Source organism: Pseudophryne corroboree, chromosome 6, assembly GCF_028390025.1.
Source record: "Pseudophryne corroboree isolate aPseCor3 chromosome 6, aPseCor3.hap2, whole genome shotgun sequence".
NCBI lineage: Eukaryota > Metazoa > Chordata > Amphibia > Anura > Myobatrachidae > Pseudophryne > Pseudophryne corroboree.
The window spans coordinates 520,704,633-520,723,539 of NC_086449.1; the positions used below are offsets into that span (position 1 = coordinate 520,704,633).

Below are 18,907 nucleotides of genomic sequence, written 5' to 3' on the forward strand. Positions count from 1 at the left end.
TACTGCACTGACTGATACACTCCGTCGGAGAGGATCAGACATGCTTTTAATAGACCCCTAAGGTGTATCAATCACATGCCCTCCATTTTCCAAAATGGAAACACAAGCTAATCAATCTTACTTTGCTGTCGGAGAAGAGATCCAGGAGTCCTTTGAGCAGTGTGGCCTCTTACTGCCTTACTCCCACTCCAGGTCTCGTCAGCTGTGATAATGCATTAAGGAAAAGAAAATGCAATACATTTATATATATTAACACACACACACACACACACACACACACACACACACACACACACACACAGTAAAATTAAGCAAAGAAAAATAATTCTATTACCACTGAAGATGTAAACATATATTCACAGGTGTACATGAAAGTTTTATTTAATACTGTGGAAAGTCTATAAGGACTCATTCAGCTTGCATGAGTGGCCCATACTGGCAGAGGCCGACAGTGTTAATTGGTAAATACTGTACTTTGCGCTATTGCTGGCTGGAAGTAAAGCTTATTGTAAAAACATGTATCCATTTGCTACTTTTGAGGTCACCACCGTCACCTTGTGTTGATCAAATGGTTTTCATAAAGACAGCATACAGAACATACCCTAAAATTACCATTTATCTAGCCAAGGAGTTATGAAATGTATTCTTGTTTTAGAAACAACCTTAGGGACTTATCTTGTTAAACAATACTGTTGCACACAAAAGTGGACTTCGGTAATACAGGGCAGACTAAAATTTCAGCCGCGGTGGTCCTAGTGAACCTACAGAGTTCTATCTTATACTCTCAGCGTGGTAAAAGTTTTAGGCATTCATACGTATGGTTGACCCCCAATTAGCTAAAACCACAGCCCATCAATGAGGAAAAGGTTTGTTTGGAAACAAAACTACATGACTATTGCATCCAGTAGTATTCATGCTGAATGAGGACCTGCCCCCCTTTTATGATTGGAGATGGTTTAAGTGCTCATCACAAGCACCTAAACCAGCCAGATAGCAGGAACTGGATGTTCCTCTCCAGCACTTTCCTCTAACGTTGGTAGCTACAGTCAATGTGGGTACCAAATAGGTGTCAAGTCACAGAGGATATCAGAAGAGGAATCTAAACCTCCTCACACATCAATTGGGTGCCCTGCTGTGTGGCATACTACGGGGCTTATGTAATAGCCAGAAAGATACAAGCACGGGTGAGATTCCTGCAAGTCTGCCTGTATTTTTAAGGCAGCTATCATTTAAACAGCAAATTGAGCCTGGTTTACAACTTGAAGGTTAAACAAAAAAAAACAAAAACAAAAAACTGCCAGATAAGTGCAGCGAATTTAAAACCTACATATTGCTGGCAGTGCGTAGAGTAAGAAAAATAGGATTTTATATACCTACCGGTAAATCCTTTTCTCGTAGTCCATAGAGGGTGCTGGGGTTCCTTTTAGTACCACAGGGATGTACCAAAGCTCCCATTATGGGAGGGAGTGCTGAGGTTCCTGCAGAACAGATTGACCAAACTTTAGGTCCTGAAAGGCCAAAATATCAAACTTGTAAAACTTAGCAAACGTGTTAGACCCTGACCAAGTAGCTGCTCGGCAAAGCTGTAAAGCCGAGACACCCAGAGAAGCCGCCCAGGAAGATCCCACTTTACGAGTAGAGTGGGCCTTAACAGATTTTGGACACGGCAAGCCGGACGTAGAATAAGCATGCTGGATAGTGAACCTGATCCAGCGAGAAATTGTCTGCTTAGAAGCAGGACACCCAACCTTGTTGGGATCATAAAGGACAAACAGAGCATCCGACTTCCTGTGACGAGAAGTTCTCTTCACATATATTTTCAAAGCCCGCACAACATCCAAGGACCTTGAGTAATTGAGGAGTCAGTAGCCACTGGCACCACAATAGGTTGGTTGATATGAAAAGCTGACACAACCTTTGGAAGAAATTGCTGATGCGTTCTGAGCTCAGCTCTATCTTCATGGAAAATCAAGTAGGGGCTCTTGCATGACAATGCCCCCAATTCTGACACATGTCTAGCAGATGCCAATGCCAACAGTGTGACCACCTTCCAAGTGAGAAACTTGACGTCCACCTCCTGTAAAGGCTCGAACCAATCCGATTGCAGGAACTGCAGCACCACAATAAGATCCCAAGGTGCCGTAGGAGGCATAAAGGGTAGTTGGATGTGCAGAACCCCTTTCAAGAAAGTCTGAACCTCAGGGATAGCAGCCAATTGTTTCTGGAAGAAAATGGACAAGGCCGAAATCTGGACCTTTATGAAGCCCAAGAGTAGGCCCACATCCACACCTGCTTGCAGAAAGAGGAAAAACCGTCCCAATTGAAACTCCACCGCAGGAAACTTCTTGGAGTCACACCAAGACACATACTTTTTCCAAATCCGATGGTAATGTTTAGACGTTACTCCCTTCCTAACCTGTATCAGGGTAGGAATGACCTTGTTCGGAATGCCCTTCTGAGCTAAGATCTAGCGTTCAACCCCCATGCCGTCGAACATAGCCGCGGTAAGTCTTGATAGGCGAACAGCCCCTGTTGCAGAAGGTCCTTGCGAAGAGGAAGAGGCCTCAGATCCTCCAGTAGTAATTCCAGAAGACCCGCGTACCAAGCCCATCTTGGCCAGTCCGGAGCAATGAGAATCGCCTGAACTCTTGATCTTTTTGTTAGTTTGAGAATCCTTGGGATGAGTGGAAATGGAGGGAATACGTACACTGACTGGAACACCCACAGAGTTACCAGGGCATCCACCGCCACTGCTTGTGGGTCCCTTGACCTGGAACAGTACCTCCAAAGCTTCTTGTTGAGGTGAGAGACCATCATATCTATTTGAGGTACACCCCATCAGCTTGTTACCTCTGTGAACACCCCCGGGTGGAGGCCCTATTCTCCTGGATGGAGATCGTGTCTGCTGAGGAAGGCCGCTTCCCAGTTGTCCACTCCTGGAATGAAGATCACCGACAGCGCCACCGCATGCCTTTCTGCCCAGGAGGAGGATTCTTGTTACCTCTGATATTGCAGCTCTGCTCTTCGTTCCTCCCTGTCTGTTTATGTAGGATATTGCCGTGACACTGTCCGACTGAACCTGAATGGCCTGATCTCGCAGAAGATGTGTCGCTTGTAGAAGGGCGTTGTATACGGCCCTTAGTTCCAGAATGCTTATTGGAAGGATGGATTCCAGACTTGACCACTATCCTTGGAAGTATTCCTCTTGGATGACTGCTCCCCAACCTCTGAGGCTTGCATCCGTGGTTAGAAGGACCCAATTCTGAATTCCGAACCTGCGGACCTCAAGTAGGTGAGAAGTTTGCAGCTACCAGAGGAGTGAAATTCTGGCTTTCGGCGACAGGTGTATCCGATGGTGCATGTGAAGATGTGATCCCGCCTATATGTTCAGGAGATCCAGCTGGAAGAACAGTGCATGGAATCTTCCGTACTGTAGAGCCTCGTAGGAGGCTACCATCTTCCCCAGAAGGCAAATGCACTGATGAACCAATACCCGGGCTAGCCTCAGGACATCCCGGACTAGTAATTGGATCACCAACGCTTTCTCCACCAGTAGAAACACCCTCTGCACTTCCGTGTCGAGTATCATCCCCGGGAAGGGTAGTCTCCTTATCGGCTCCAAATGTGACTTTGGAAGATTCAGAATCCACCCATGATCCTGGAGTAGTCGAGTTGAGAGAGCAATACTCCGTAACAGCCTCTCCCTGGAAGATGCTTTTATCAGCAGATCGTCCAGATATGGAATTATGTTCACTCCCTGCATGCGGAGGAGTAGCATCATCTCTGCCATGACCTTGGTGAACTACCTCGGTGCCGTGGAGAGGCCAAATGGCAGTGCCTGGAACGGATAGTGACAGTCCAGCAGCGCAAATCTTGGATAAGTCTGGTGAAGACGCCCAGACGTGACTGAAATCTTTTAGTCTTGCCCCCACCTGCCCGATCTCCAGGCTGAGAGGTCCACCGACATGCTAAAGATTTTGAGGAAGTAGAACCTGGTTTCTGTTCCTGGGAACCTGTTGGTGCAGGTTTTCTGGATTTTCCCCGACCTCCTCGAAAGAAGGTGGGAGGGGGCTTGGATCTTTTGAAATTTGCGGTCCGAAAGGACTGCAGTGTAGGCGTAGGATAAGATATCCTAGCTGGTGGTGCTGCTGAGGGAAGAAAAGTCGACTTACCTGCAGTTGCCGTGGAAATCCACGCATCCAACGCGTCCCCAAACAGGGCCTGGTCTATGAAGGGTAGGTTCTCCACACTTTTCTTGGATTCTGAATCCGCAGTCCATTGGCGTAGCCAGAGTCCTCTGCGTGCTGAGACTGCCATGAAAGTAGCCCTTGCATTAAGTAGGCCAATGTCCTTCATGGCCTCCACCATGAAACCTGCGAATCCTGTATGTGACGCAAAAACAAATCAATGTCACTCCTATCCATGGTATCTAAATCCTCTAGTAATGTGCCTGACCACTTTACTATGGCTTTAGAAATCCATGCACAAGCAATAGTGGGCCTTAAAGCCACGCCTGTAGCTGTGTATAGCGATTTCAGCGTCACAATCTTGTGGTCAGCCGGCTCCTTTAAGGAGGTTGAACCAGGGACAGGTAAAACCACCTTTTCTGACAACCTAGATACAGAAGAGTCTACTATAGGTGGGGTTTCCCCACTTTTTCCTGTCCTCTTCAGAGAAAGGGAAAGCAAGGAGAATTATTTTAAGGGATCTGGAATTTTTTCTCTAGGTTTTCCCAGGATTATTTAAACAAGTAGTTTTAACGCCTTAGAAGAAGGGAAGGTAAGCGAGTATTTCTTATTTACGGTAAAATAAGATTCCTCTTCCTGCTCTGGTACCTTCTCAGTAATATGCAAAAATGTCCCTAATGGCTTCAATCATTAGTTGTAACCCTTTAGCAAGGGATGCATCCCCCCCCCCCTGCATATCCCCATCACCATCCCCTGTATCAGAGTCAGCTTGCATTATCTGGGCAAGTGTACGTTTTTGCGGGTATGTAGGTGGGGTTTTAGACGAAGTAGTGGGGACTGGGTATGTCAAACCCTCCACAGATTTTCTCAAAAACCTGCGTCTTTTTCAGTATGTGACATCCTTGTTGAAATCTGGGCTATCATTCCCCTTAAAGAATCCACCCATGGGGGTTCGGATTCAGAAGGCTGGGAAATTACACTGCAGCCCTGAGTACATGGAATAGACTCCTCAGGAGAAGATACACATTCTGCAGCACAGGATACAGAGTCCTTAGACATGGTAATATGGGATATGCGCGCACACACACACACACAAGAAAATGTCAGACACAGTTTCCCCCAGAGTACCTTCAGAGAGTCACAGAGCAAAAGGAGCCAGCCACGCTGCGTCTCTGTAGGCTATTATGATAAAAGCCCGGCTCTAACTACCTAACCTTATTAGATTAGTTAGCACTATTATAACACTCCCCCTTGTCTATAACACCCTGGTACCGCAGAGGTATGCCGGAGTTATGTGGAGGGCAGCGCTCCCTGTCAGCGTCTCTTCCTATGTATCTGCAGGGAGAAAATGGCACTGCTGAGTGCTGGATCCGCTCTGAGGGGAAGCCCCACCCCATGTAATGGCGCACAGCTTCTTGCACTTATTCTCTATACTGGCCTGAGGGTTTTATGCGTTATCAATGGTATTAGCCCCTGTTAACTATGTGACCAGTGAAGGGTTAACGCGCTGGCTCAGGACACCCCTCCAGCGTCTACATGTGTCATGTTGCTGAGCCTTCCAGGAGCGCAGCCTGTGAGAGCTGTGCTCCAACCCGCCGGCGACCCGCTAACCAGCGCTGTACTCCCCACTCTTCTATCTTCTGGCTCTGTTAGGGGGTGATGGCCGTGCTGCGGGAGTGAGCAGTCACCTCGTGGGCTTGCGATCAGCACCCTAAGGAGCTCAGTATCCTGTCAGCGGAGTAGAGAACCATTAACTCTTCAGGAAGTTGGTTCCTACTACCCCCCCCACCACCCCCCCCTAAATCCCACAAAGCAGGGAGGCTGTTGCCAGCAGCCTTCCTGTGACCTAACTAACTCTAAAAACAATAAAACTAAGAAAACTCCTAGGAGCTCCCCTAGCTGTGACCAGCTCCTCAAGGCACATTTTCTAAACAGAGTCTGGTAGGAGGGGCATAGAGGGAGGAGCCAACCCACACTATTAAACTCTTAAAGTGCCCATGGCTCCTAGTGGACCAGTCTATACCCAATGGTACTAAATGGAACCCCAGTATCCTCTAGGACGTAAGAGGAAAAAATAGGATTTTGATAACCTGCCGATAAATCCTTTTCTCCTAGTCCGTAGAGGATGCTGGGGACGACATCAAGACCATAGGGAATAGACGGGATCCGCAGGAGACATGGGCACTCTAAAGACTTTTCATTGGGTGCGAACTGGCTCCTCCCTCTATGCCCCTCCTCCAGACCTCAGTTGTAGGAACTGTGCCCAGGGAGACGGACATTTTGAGGAAAGGAATTACTTAACTAGCGGTGAGATATCTACCAACTCACACCCTCAACCATGCCGCACACTTGGCATTCAACATAACACACGCCAACAGGCATGAACCAATTGCAGCAACATGCTGAAACTAAGAAAACACAACTTGTGTAACTCTAATAACTAAACTGAAGGTAAAGTACGCACTGGGACGGGCGCCCAGCATCCTCTACGGACTAGGAGAAAAGGATTTATCGGTAGGTTATCAAAATCCTATTTTCTCATACGTCCTAGAGGATGCTGGGGACGACATCAAGACCATGGGGTCTATACCAAAGCTCCAGTACGGGCGTGAGAGTGCGGATGACCCTGCAGCACCGATTGACCAAACTTGAGGTCCTCATCGGCCAAGGTGTCAAACTTGTAGAACTTAGCAAATGTGTTTGACCCTGACCAAGTAGCTGCTCGGCAAAGTTGTAATGCCAAGACCCCCCGGGCAGCTGCCCAGGATGAGCCCACCTTCCTAGTGGAGTGGGCTTTTACAGACGTCGGTAACAGCAAACCAGCCATAGTATGAGCTTGCTGAATTGTATTTCTAATCCAACGTGCAATAGTCTGCTTGGAAGCAGGACAGCCAATCTTGTTGTGAGCATACAGGACAAACAGAGCCTCTGTTTTCCGTATACGAGCCGTTCTAGCGACAGATTTTCAAAGTTCTAACCACATCTAGAGATTTTAAATCAGTGAATGTGTCAGCAACTACTGGCACTACAATAGGTTGGTTTATGTGGAAAGATGAAACCACCTTCAGAAGAAAATGTTGACGAGTCCTCAACTCTGCCCTATCTTCATGGAAGATCAGGTAAGGGCTCTTGTGAAACAAGGCCCCCAATTCAGACACCCGCCTTGCAGATGCCAAAGCCAAAAGCATCACCACTTTCCAAGTGAGAACCTTCAACTCTATCTTTTGTAGAGGCTCAAACCAATCCGATTGAAGGAACTGCAATACCACGATAAGGTCCCATGGTGCCACTGGAGGAACGAATGGAGGCTGGATGTGGAGAACCCCTTTCACAAAGGTCTAAACCTCTGGAAGAGAGGCCAATTGTTTCTGGAAGAACAGTGACAAGGCCAAAATCTGGACCTTGATTGATCCCAATCGGAGGCCCGCCTCCACACCATCCTGCAAAAAATGGAGAAAACGTCCCAACTCAAACTCTTCCATAGGAGCCTTCTTGGATTCACACCAAGACACATATTTTCTCCAAATACGGTGGTAATGTTTCGACGTTACTCCCTTTCTGGCCTGAATAAGGGTGGGGGATGACCACATCGGGAATACCCTTCCTGGCTAGGATACGGCACTCAACAGCCATGCCGTCAAACGTAGCCGCGGTAAGTCTTGGTACACGCACGGCCCCCCTTGCTGCAGCAGGTCCTCTCGAGGAGGAAGAGGCCGAGTATCTTCTATGAGCAACTGCTGAAGATCTGGGTACCAAGCCCTCCTTGGCCAGTCTGGGGCAATGAAGATTGCTCGATCCCTTGTTTTTCTTATGATCCTGTGACGGAAACACCCACTGGGTCACCAGTGCATCCATTGCTACTGCTTGAGGGTCTCTCGACCTGGAACAGTATCTCTGAAGCTTCTTGTTGAGACAAGACGCCATCATATCTATTTAAGGAACTCCCCAAAGACTTGTCACCTCTGCAAAGACTTCTTGGTGGAGGCCCCACTCTCCTGGATGGAGATCGTGTCTGCCGAGGAAGTCTGCTTCCCAGTTGTCTACTCCCGGAATGAATATTGCCGACAGAGCTTATAGATGTTTTTCTGCCCAGCGGAGGATTTTTGTTGCCTCCGCTATTGCCGCTCTGCTTTTCGTTCCACCCTACCTGTTTATGTATGCGACTGTTGTTACATTGTCCGCCTGGATCTGCACGGAACGGTCTTGAAGAAGATGTATCGCTTGTTGAAGGCCGTTGTAAATGGCTCTTAGCTCCAGAACGTTTATGTGAAGGCAGGCTTCCTGTTGTGACCAACGTCCCTGGAAGTTTTCTCCCTGAGAGACTGCTCCCCAGCCTCGGAGACTTGTATCCGTGGTTACCAGGACTCAGTCCTGAATCCCGAACCTGCGTCCCTCTAGCAGGTGAGTGCTGTGCAACCACCACAGGAGCGAAATCCTGGTTTTTGACGACAGGATTATCTTTCTGTGCATGTGTAGGTGTGACCCCGACCACTTGTCCAACAGGTCCCACTGATGGATCGACACACTTGATGGTGTTTTACCATTTTCTGGATTTCCAGAGCCTTTTCCAGCGGAAGAAATACTCTCTGAACGCCTGTGTCCAGAATCATCCCGAGGAAAGACAACCTTGTCGTCAGTTCCAACTCTGACTTTGGGTGATTTATGATCCACCCGTGTTGTTGGAGTATTCACAGAGAGAGTGATATGTTTTGTAACAACTGCTCCCTAGATCTCGCCTTTATCAGGAGGTCGTCCAGATAAGGAATTATATTGACTCCTTTCTGACAAAGGAGAACCATCATCTGCACCATCACCTTGGTGAATACCCTCGGCACCGTGGAGAGACCGAACGGTAACGTCTGGAATTGGTAATAGCAATCCTGAACCGCGAATCTCAGATAAGCCTGGTGAGGAGGATAAAAGGGAACATGCAGGTAAGCATCCTTTATGTCCACAGACACCAAGTAGTCCCCCCCCCCCTCCAGACTGGCAATCAAAAACCCCTCCCTTGTTGTGACAATGGTACCAGGACTATGACCTGGTCTTGACATAATTTTTGGATTGCCGCTGTTACTGCTTCTCTTTCTGACGGAGAAACTGGCAAGGTCGATTTGAAAAATCGCCATGGGGGAACGTCTTGAAACTCCAGCTTGTACCCCTGGGATACTATTTGCAACACCCAGGGATCCAGGCCAGACAGAATCCAATCCTGGCTGAAGAGTCTGAGACGTGCCCCCACCCAAGCGGCCTCCAGAAAGGGAGCTCCAGCGTCATGCTGGGGATTTGGCAGAAGTAGGGGTAGACTTCTGCTCTTGGGAAACTGGAGTCGCTGTGGGCTTCATTCCTCTTCCCGTACCTGCAAAGAAGGGGGAACCTCTCGTCTTTTTGTATTTATTGGGCCGAAAGGAATGCATTTGCGGGTGATAGGTCTTTTTTGCCGGTGCAGGCGCAGAGGGCAAAAATGTCGACTTACCTGCAGTAGCCGCCGAGACTAACGCATCCACGCCATCGCCAAATAAGGCCTCACGTTTATATGGGAGAGCCTCCATGTTTCTTTTGGAATCTGCATCCGCGTTCCACTGGCGAATCCACAACGCCCGCCTAGCCGATACTGCCACGGTAGCGGCCTGTGAACTCAAGAGTCCAATATCCTTCATTGCTTCCAGCATGTAGGCGGCAGCGTCCTTGATATTATTTAACTTAAGGAGTATCTCAGCTTTATCAATCGTGTCAATTTCTGATGACACGCTTTCTGACCATTTTTCAATAGCGCGACTCACCCATGCGCAGTCAATAGTGGGCCTAATCAGTGTACCATTGGTAACATAAATGGATTTCAATGTCGTTTCCATTTTTCAGTCTGCAGGTTCTTTAAGAGAAGCCATGCCAGGAGCAGGGAGAAAGTGCACTGTCTAACACAGGGGGTGACTCCCACTTTTTCCTGTCCTCAGCTGGGAAAGGGTAAGCTATGTGAATCCTTTTGGGAATATGAAATCTTTTATCAGGATTCACCCACATCCCTTCAAACAGAGCATTTAGTTCGTGTGAAGGGGGGAACGCGACTTTGGACTTCTTTTCCTTACATAAATACGCCTTCTCCTGAGGTACAGGAGTGGTTTCTGTAACCTCCAACACATCCCTTATAGCCATAATCATATATTGTATATTTTTTGCCAATTTATGATCTCTCTCTCTGGATTCACTATCGTCGACACAAGAGTCAGAATCCGTGTCGGTATCAGTGTTTACAACATTTGCAAATGGTCTCTTATGTGACCCAGAGGGGCCGCCCGCATAAGGAATAACAGCATCCTGAAAAATCACATCTTCCACAGATTTTCTCCAGCATGCAGCCTTAGATTCAGACTTATCTAATCTACGGTTAATCAGATGCATACTGTCACTTATCTCTTTCACCCATGCAGGCTCTTGGTGTGCCAGTAGCGCCACCACATTACAACTCTGTGTCCCTAAAATGGCTTCCTCCGGGGAGGAACTCCCTGCCCCAGACATGCCTCACACATGTACACCACACCAACAGACACACTGGCTTATTTTGGGGACAGACCCACAGTAAAATCTGTCAGAGGGACACAGAATAGGAGCAGCCAGTTCACAACCCCAGCGCCAGTATTCCCTGTGAACACAGAATGTCCACAGCCAAATAGCGCTTTTAAACAGTAATTCACACTATTAAATGCACCACAATCGCTTTGTGCCCCCCCCTTAATAGCACCCTGTACTTGTCAGAAGTGGAGGAGAGAACCAGCGTGTTCTCTGCAGCCTGAGGAGAGAGAGAAAATGGCACCGAGTATTGTGCTGGCTGCCTGAGGAAGAAGCTCCACCCCCGTAATGGCGTGTCCTTACACTCATATAAACACTAATATTTATACTGGTGGGTGTAGGGCTGTGCCAGCGGCAACTTATTCCCCCTTTTAGCCAGTTTTGAGGTGTTTTTATTGCTTCCCAGGGCACCCCCCCCCCCCGGCGCCCTGCAGTGCCTGTGTGTGTGGGCAGCAATGGCGTGCTGCGCTCCCGCCAGCCGCGCCGCACCTCAGCCGTCATTTACTTGATAGAAGATCATTCTTCTTATACTCACCTGTCTTCTGACTTCTGGCTCTGTGAGGGGGGTGACGGCATGCTGTGGGAGTGAGCATCTAGACACGGCTAGCGTTCAGTTCCCTTCAGGAGCTAATGGTGTCCTGTCAGCCAGAAGCAGAGCCATGAAACTCTGAGGAAGTTGGTTCTGCTTCTGCCCCCTCAGTCCCACGAAGCAGGGAGTCTGATGCCAGCAGATCTCCCTGAAAATAAAAAACCGAACATAAGTCTTTTCAAAGAAACTCAGTAGAGCTCCTCAGAGTGCATCCAGTCGACTTGGGCACATTTCTAAAACTGAGGTCTGGAGGAGGGGCATAGAGGGAGGAGCCAGTTCACACCCAATGAAAAGTCTTTAGAGTGCCCATTTCTCCTGCAGATCCCGTCTATACCCCATGGTCTTGATGTCGTCCCCAGCATCCTCTAGGACGTATGAGAAAAAAAAAAGAAAAAAAAAAAAGCTGAACAGTTTTCACCACCCAATAGGCCCAGGTTATTCAGCATTGGGAATGGCCAAACGCTAAATAGTACTGTGCCCTACCTGGTACCATTTGGCTACTGCTGTTCTTATCAGCTAAATAAATAACATGATTTCGTTTTAGCGGATAAGCACTGAAGAACAAAGAAAACATTGCCTGGTGTGAAGAATTCCATTACAGGTTGAGTATCCCATATCCAAATATTCCGAAATACGGAATATTCCGAAATACGGACTTTTTTGAGTGAGAGTGAGATAGTGAAACCTTTGTTTTTTGATGGCTCAATGTACACAAACTTTGTTTAATACTCAAAGTTATTAAAAATATTGTATTAAATGACCTTCAGGCTGTGTGCATAAGGTGTATATGAAACATAAGTGAATTGTGCGAATGTACACACACATTGTTTAATGCACAAAGTTATAAAAAAATATTGGTCAAAATGACCTTCAGGCTGTGTGTATAAGGTGTATATGAAACATAAATACATTCTGTGCTTCGATTTAGGTCCCATCACCATGATATCTCCTTATGGTATGCAATAATTCCAAAATACGGAAAAATCCCATATCCAAAATACCTCTGGTCCCAAGCATTTTGGATAAGGGATACTCAACCTGTACTTCCTTTCTAATAGGAAAACCAGGTTACAGGTCCATGGATGTGTTAGAGGTGGAGGGAGAGTAGACATGCCACATACTGGGTCAATTTATAGGAGTAGATTGTTTAGATACCCAGGCATTTAAACATCCCTGAGAACAGGTTCTTGCAAAAAGGCTTTAAAGAAAAATGTCACATGGCTAGGAAAGTCCTGGTAAATTTTCATGAATACTAAAGCGCTTTTAAGGTAATGTAGTGGGGCACTGTGTCCTAGCAAAATCCCACAAACTCTATAAAATATATTTTTACAAATACACACACACAATTGATGTTATTCAAGAAACCTAAAAACAAGGATACCAGATGCCCTCTGATTGGAGCTTTGTCGCCTGGCAGCCCTGGAAATCTCAGCTTCTCTAATGACTGGAGAAGTCATATCCTCAAGCGTCCTTCTGTAACAGAAGAAGATACATTCTCCCTCAAAATTAGGAAATAGAACTACAATACATCTATCTAATCAAATTCTAAGAATTGCTGGAATAAATACATCAAGAATGTAATTACCAGTGTTTTGCTACTTTTTGAAATTGGAGTTGTAAACAGTTATGACTGAAACAATGGGGAGGGGGCAATAGCCAGTCATTTACTTCTGCCCCATTCGCAAGCCAATAAACGACTCAAATGCTCCTGTAGGATTGGGAAGTCACATGTGCTGCCCAACCTCTGGATCCCTTGTAATAAACTACACAATGAGCTTAAAAAAAAATAATTGCTCATGCAGGGATCGGAGGATTCATCTGATCTGCACAGATCAACAAAAACAGTAACTTACAACAATAATGTATGAATATTCCTTGTACTCCTACTTGTAATAAGGGGCTGATTTATCAACAAGTTTTATCATACGCAATCCGTTTTAAAACCTGCTGTCTATGACAAATGGTGCCCCAGGCAATCAGCTCACAACTGTCATCCTTCAAACACGAGAGTTAAAGTGTGTACACACTAGGCAATATTTTAAACAATGTGGACAGTAATGACACATCAATAACGATATAGTCCAGTGTACACGCATTATATCCTTAACAATATCGCCTATTGTCCGAACGTGCAGGTCAATCTGTCAATAGTCAGAAACTGCATGTTCAGGGATGTGGCAGGATGACGTCACTGAACGATATCGTTAGCAATATCGCTCAGTGTGTATGCACCATGTCTTTTGCCCGGGTGTTCAAGGGCAAACACTGACGATATCGCTCATGGAGCATATAGTCTAGTGTGTATGCAACTTAAGGCGCTGATTGGCTGGATCATTTATCACATGCAACAAGTTTTAAAACTCGTTGATAAATCATCTCCTAAGCGGGTCTCTTTAGTAAGCCTTGGATAGAGATAATGGGAGAGATGTATAAACATACATGCTCTCAACGTTATCTGAACATACCCGCTTCACATCTGGATCGTGGTGAAGTGGGTTCAGATGACAGCATGTATTAAGGTCTATACTGCCGAAGAGGGAGAGCGTTAACTCACCTTCCCGGCAAACGCCACTCTCCCTCTATCGGCTTGTGACTGGTGCTTGCGGAGCCTCCATGCATGCACCAGTCATCTTTACCCAGTGGCCCCAGCGGCTTTTGCATTTTTTTTTTTTTTTTTTAAACAAACAAAACTTAATGTTCTTTTGTATGCACAGTCACCGGCTGTCAGAACGATCAGTGCCACTGACCGTAATACCCTGTATATCGGCGTGTCACTGGGCACACTCCGCTGCTGTAATACATGGGGGAGAAGCAGTATTAGTGCACATACTGTAACATGCGCTGATACCACTCCTCCCCAACAACAACAACAAATAATACATCTACCCCAAAGAACCAGCCAATCAGGTTCTAGCTGCAGTATGTGTTTGAGAAAATGACAGGAGCTGGTTGGTTGGTATTTTATCTCCCTCCAAGGCTTCCATACATAGGGGTCTGTGTGTGTTGTGCATAAGTCATCAGCTAAACACAAATGGCCGCTCACATACTGTGTTACAGCTGGAAATTCTCGCCATGAAACAGCATGTGGATGGAATGTGATGCTGTAATAGGCATAATGTGCAGATGATACACAAATGCATTAACTATATCACATAACTTACTAAAAGCCATTAAATCTTTAACTTAAGGTGTGTACACATGGTGAGATAAATCTGTGAGATTTTGACTATATAGTCAAAATGTTATGAAAAGTTAGTGCATATCTCATGGCGCTAGGCAGCTCGCGATACAGATGCGATCCTGATGCGCGCTCCCGTGGGGTCGGTATCGTAAGGCTAGATAGACTGAGCAGGCAAGTCAATCTTGACTATCTAGTGTACAATCTAGTATAAAGTATAGTCAAAATTGCCACTTAGTCAAAATCGTACATAGACAAAATCTCAAGCACAGATAGTCAAAATCTGTCCTATCTGGGCTCTGGGGGAGTTCAAGGGAAATCATATAGTCAAAATCGAACATAGCAAGGATCTCGCAGTGTGTACACACCTTAAAGGAATAAGAGGTCTATGCACTCAGCCTCACAGAGAGAAAGCGGACAGAGATAAAGTACCAACCAACCAGCTCCTATCATTTTCAAACACAGGGGTCTATTTACTAAGCCTTGGATGGAGATAAAGTCGCTGGAGATAAAGGGGGAGATGTATGAAAGTGCGCTATGTGCCTTTGTGCACATAAAGCATGCCAAGTACTGCTGTCTCCGCTTCTCCCTGATGTAAGAATCGGCTGTCAGTGTAGTTTTAACGAATGCACACAGGACTGCAACGTATCCCGCGCTGTGGGCATAGGAAGACGAACCATACCTAATGTATGAATGGGGACACTGCGCTTTTCGCCACATTATGTCTCCCTGTACTCTTCACCTCCTCCGACCTGGCGTTGTAGGCATTTCCTTGTTCTTTCTGCCTATCCTGTTTTTTTTTTTTTTTTTAAGAGTTTGAATAAACTTTATTGATTGTCCCCGTCAAGTGCGCATGTGCAAACGACCCAGCGGGGGACAGCGCATGCGTGCACCCATCCCCCAAGTGACCCAACGGACCAGGAAGACATCGCCGCAGGGCTGTCATAGCACATCGCTATGGCAACTGCCCAGCAGGACATATATTCAGGTGATCTGCGCAAGCAGATCACCACGAAAAACAAGTGACGTGACACAGCGCTCATAAGGGACGGTAAGGAGATGTTAATACATCTGCCTCACTGTACCAGCCAATCGGCTCCTAACTACCATGTCACAGGCTGTGTTTGAAAAATTAGTTAAGAGCAGATTGGCTGGTACTTTATCTCCACCCAAGGCTTAGTAAATAGACCCCACAGTCTGTTACATGACATGACAGTTAGGATCGGATTGGCTGGTACTTTAGCTCCATCCACTGTATCTCTCCTCAAAAGTACATAGACCCTATTATCCCTGCTAATTCACTAGATTTGTCCCCACATTACCTAGCGCAGTGCATCATATAGCAATGTTTGCACTATAGAAGCGCTTCTCCTCAGCCCTGCCACATGTACAAATACCTCAGGAGGGACAAAATGCTCTGCTTCTGGACCTCTCTTCATTTATGATTGCTGGCAGCTGTGTTGAACAGGTAAATGGATAGGAAAGGTGTTTCAGCACAGGCGATGGTAATCATAAATAAAGAGCGACGTGCAGAGCAAAGCAATGTCCCTCCTGGAGAGGGTCATGTTGGGAGACATGTGTACACACCAGTGCCGGGAACACTACCAGGCTGAGCTGTGAAGCCCGAGACTATTTTTAAATCAGCGCTACACGTTTTCCCATTATAGGAGTCCCAATGAAACCAGAGAAGGCAGGCACATGTGACAGCTCCCACCATGCTTTATATTTGGAGGGGCCAAGTCTGTCTCCACTAACACACCACCGCCGCCTCCCCGGAACACCCTGTACGGGACATCACTCTCACATACAGGCAGCCTAATGGCTGGCTCACCTGTCCATGATAGCCGCACACACGGCGAGCTCAGCTGTCACAAACTTCCCGCCGGGCTCCTACTGATGACATACACACCGGGAGTAACTTATGCAGCGCTATCCGCCGGACACAATCCAAAACTAAATGAGCCACTTCCGGTGACATATGCCGCCATTTTTTTTGAGGGAATATTCCAGGAACTGTCTGTAATGTCTGTGTTACCCACATTTAATACATATAAATATTTCCATAAATAGATTGTTTTGTTCATGATCCATAATCTATTTTTCCATTGAAGTTCTAATCATTAAGTTCACGTTCTCATTAATTCTGCAGTTTACTTTGTTAGTAATTTTTCTCCCAATCCCATGTCCTCCCACTGAAAGGACCTACATACCCCCACTCCATGTTTACAAGTCCAGTACTAGGCAGGATTTTTGAGGACCAAAAGAGATGTCATTGCTTTCAGAATTGGCCAAATAGCGGAGAGCAATGAGCTATTGCCAAACATTGAGTCCATATGAATCCTAATTAACAATCAGCGCTACAGTATATCAAGGTTCAGGAGCTTCGCTCCCCACACCCCAGCATTACATGGAGGTAGAGAGCTGCTGCAGCCGGGACTCACACTCACTCACACACACACACACACACACTCTCTCTCTCTCTCTTTTGGGAAAGTGGGCGTGGCCTTGCAGCTATATATTACGTTATCAAACTATAAATATATATATTATCACACATCCCTTCTACACACGCACAATTAGCAGCCTTACACATAATGCCCCCAGTATAGTGCCAGTTACACCCAGATTTCACATACAAACTTCTTTCACCACTTTATCAAACAAACATTGCCTTGGTCCTTCATAGTATTTTATACTAGTAAATTAGAATAATCTAAAACAGACCGGTAGGTGGGAATTGTGTAATCTTTGTTAGCAAACATTACAAACACAGCATTACAGATGTGTTATTTCCAGACCATAGTAAAGTACTTTGAAAAAAAAAAAAATGTTCAACAGTGACATTCACTAAAACTTCCTATACATGGAAGTCATTATATAGGGACATGACAGAGGAAATGGTAGGGACAGAACAGAGGGGACAAGGACAATACAGGGACATGACAGTGGGGACAAGGACAGAACAGAGAGGACAGGACAGATGTAACGGCAGGGACAGAACAGAGGGGACAAGACAGAGGTAACGGCAGGGACAGAACAGAGGGGACAGGACAGATGTAATGGCAGGGACAGAACAGAGGGGATAAGGACAGGACAGAGACATGACAGTGGGGACAAGGACAAAACGGAGGGGACAGGAGGCACTGGGCAGAGGTAACGACGGGGACAGAACAGAGGGGACAGAAGGGACAGGACAGAGGTAAAGGCAGTGACAGAACAGAGGGGACAGGACAAAGGTAATGGCAGGGACAGGTAAGATGAGACAAGGAAAGGACAGAGGGGACAGGCAGGGCCAAAATAAACATTCGGGGGGCACAGAGCATTTAAGACAGGGGGCTTCCCGCTCCTGTCATCACCACCCCCAGGATGTGCCTGCTGTGTTTGTGCCTCCTGTCATCACACGTGAATGAGATTGCAGCAGCAGAGCAGGTCCTACCTGCACTCCTGCAGTGGGGGCACACTATGGAGCCTCCTCTCTGGCAGTTTGGGGAACAATTCTGCTCGTCTCCAGCCTCCGCCACCAGCAGCTCTCCCAGTAGTCGTGCTGCTGCTGCTGGTGGAGGCTGGAAATGAGCAGAATTGTCCCCGAACAGCAGCGACAGCAATGGCAGATCTATACTTTTCTATACTTGCCGTTTCAGAGAGAGAGAAGGGTGCCAATAGGGGCCAACAACAAAGGGGAGAGAGAGACCATGAACGAGTGCAAGAAGCGAGATGGGAGCTAGCAGTAGAAGTTTAAAAGTGATAGAGAGGTGAACAGAGAGACGAGAGGGAGGTAGAGATAGAGGGGGGCAGATAGAGGAGAAATAGGGGGGTCAACGATGGCAGAGAGAGGAGAGAGAGGCAAAGACAGAGGTGGGGAGATACAGAGGGGGAGGAAGGGAGGCCAGAGAGAGACAAAGGCAGGGGCAAAGAGTGGGGACAGAGAGGGGCAGATAGAGGAGAACAGAGAGGGGAGAGACAGTGGTGTAGAGAGGGGGTGGGGGGAATAGAGGAGAGAAAAGACAGAGAAATAGAGAGAGGCGGGGGGGCAGAGAGGAGAGAGTGGCAGAGAGAGAAAGGAGAGAGGCAGAGAGAGGGGGGGACAGAGAGAGCAAGAGGCAAAGAGGGGAGCAGAGAGGAGAGAGACAGAGAGACACAGAGGAGAGAGAGATGCAGAGAGATTACACAAAATCTAACAATCCATAGACAAAAAATAAATTAAGCCAGAAAACGCAGGGCACAGCTGCTGCCACTCTTGCATCTCTGGATAAAGAGATATTGAATTAATATGTAAAGAAAAATTAAAAAAAACAATAAATGTGTCCCTCCGCTTACCCTTTTGCTGACTCCAACTGCATATCATGTAGGTGGACTGCTTACTAGTGTTGATCCCATCTCCCACTAATC

General features: G+C 46.8%; 1 protein-coding gene across 2 annotated transcripts in view; it reads right to left on the reverse strand.

Annotated features, from left to right (window-relative positions):
* Positions 1–16,457, reverse strand: part of NUP107 (nucleoporin 107) — a 186,346-nt gene extending 169,889 nt beyond the window's left edge. For both annotated transcript variants that reach the window (XM_063927509.1, XM_063927510.1), the window contains exons 1-3: positions 16,350–16,457; positions 12,722–12,813; positions 122–202 (exon numbers count right to left, since the gene is read on the reverse strand). In XM_063927509.1, coding sequence (XP_063783579.1) covers positions 122–202; positions 12,722–12,813; positions 16,350–16,357 — 181 coding nt within the window. In that variant the 5' untranslated portion in view covers positions 16,358–16,457. The remainder of the gene's footprint in view (positions 1–121; positions 203–12,721; positions 12,814–16,349) is intronic.
* Between the last annotated feature and the right edge of the window lie 2,450 nt (positions 16,458–18,907).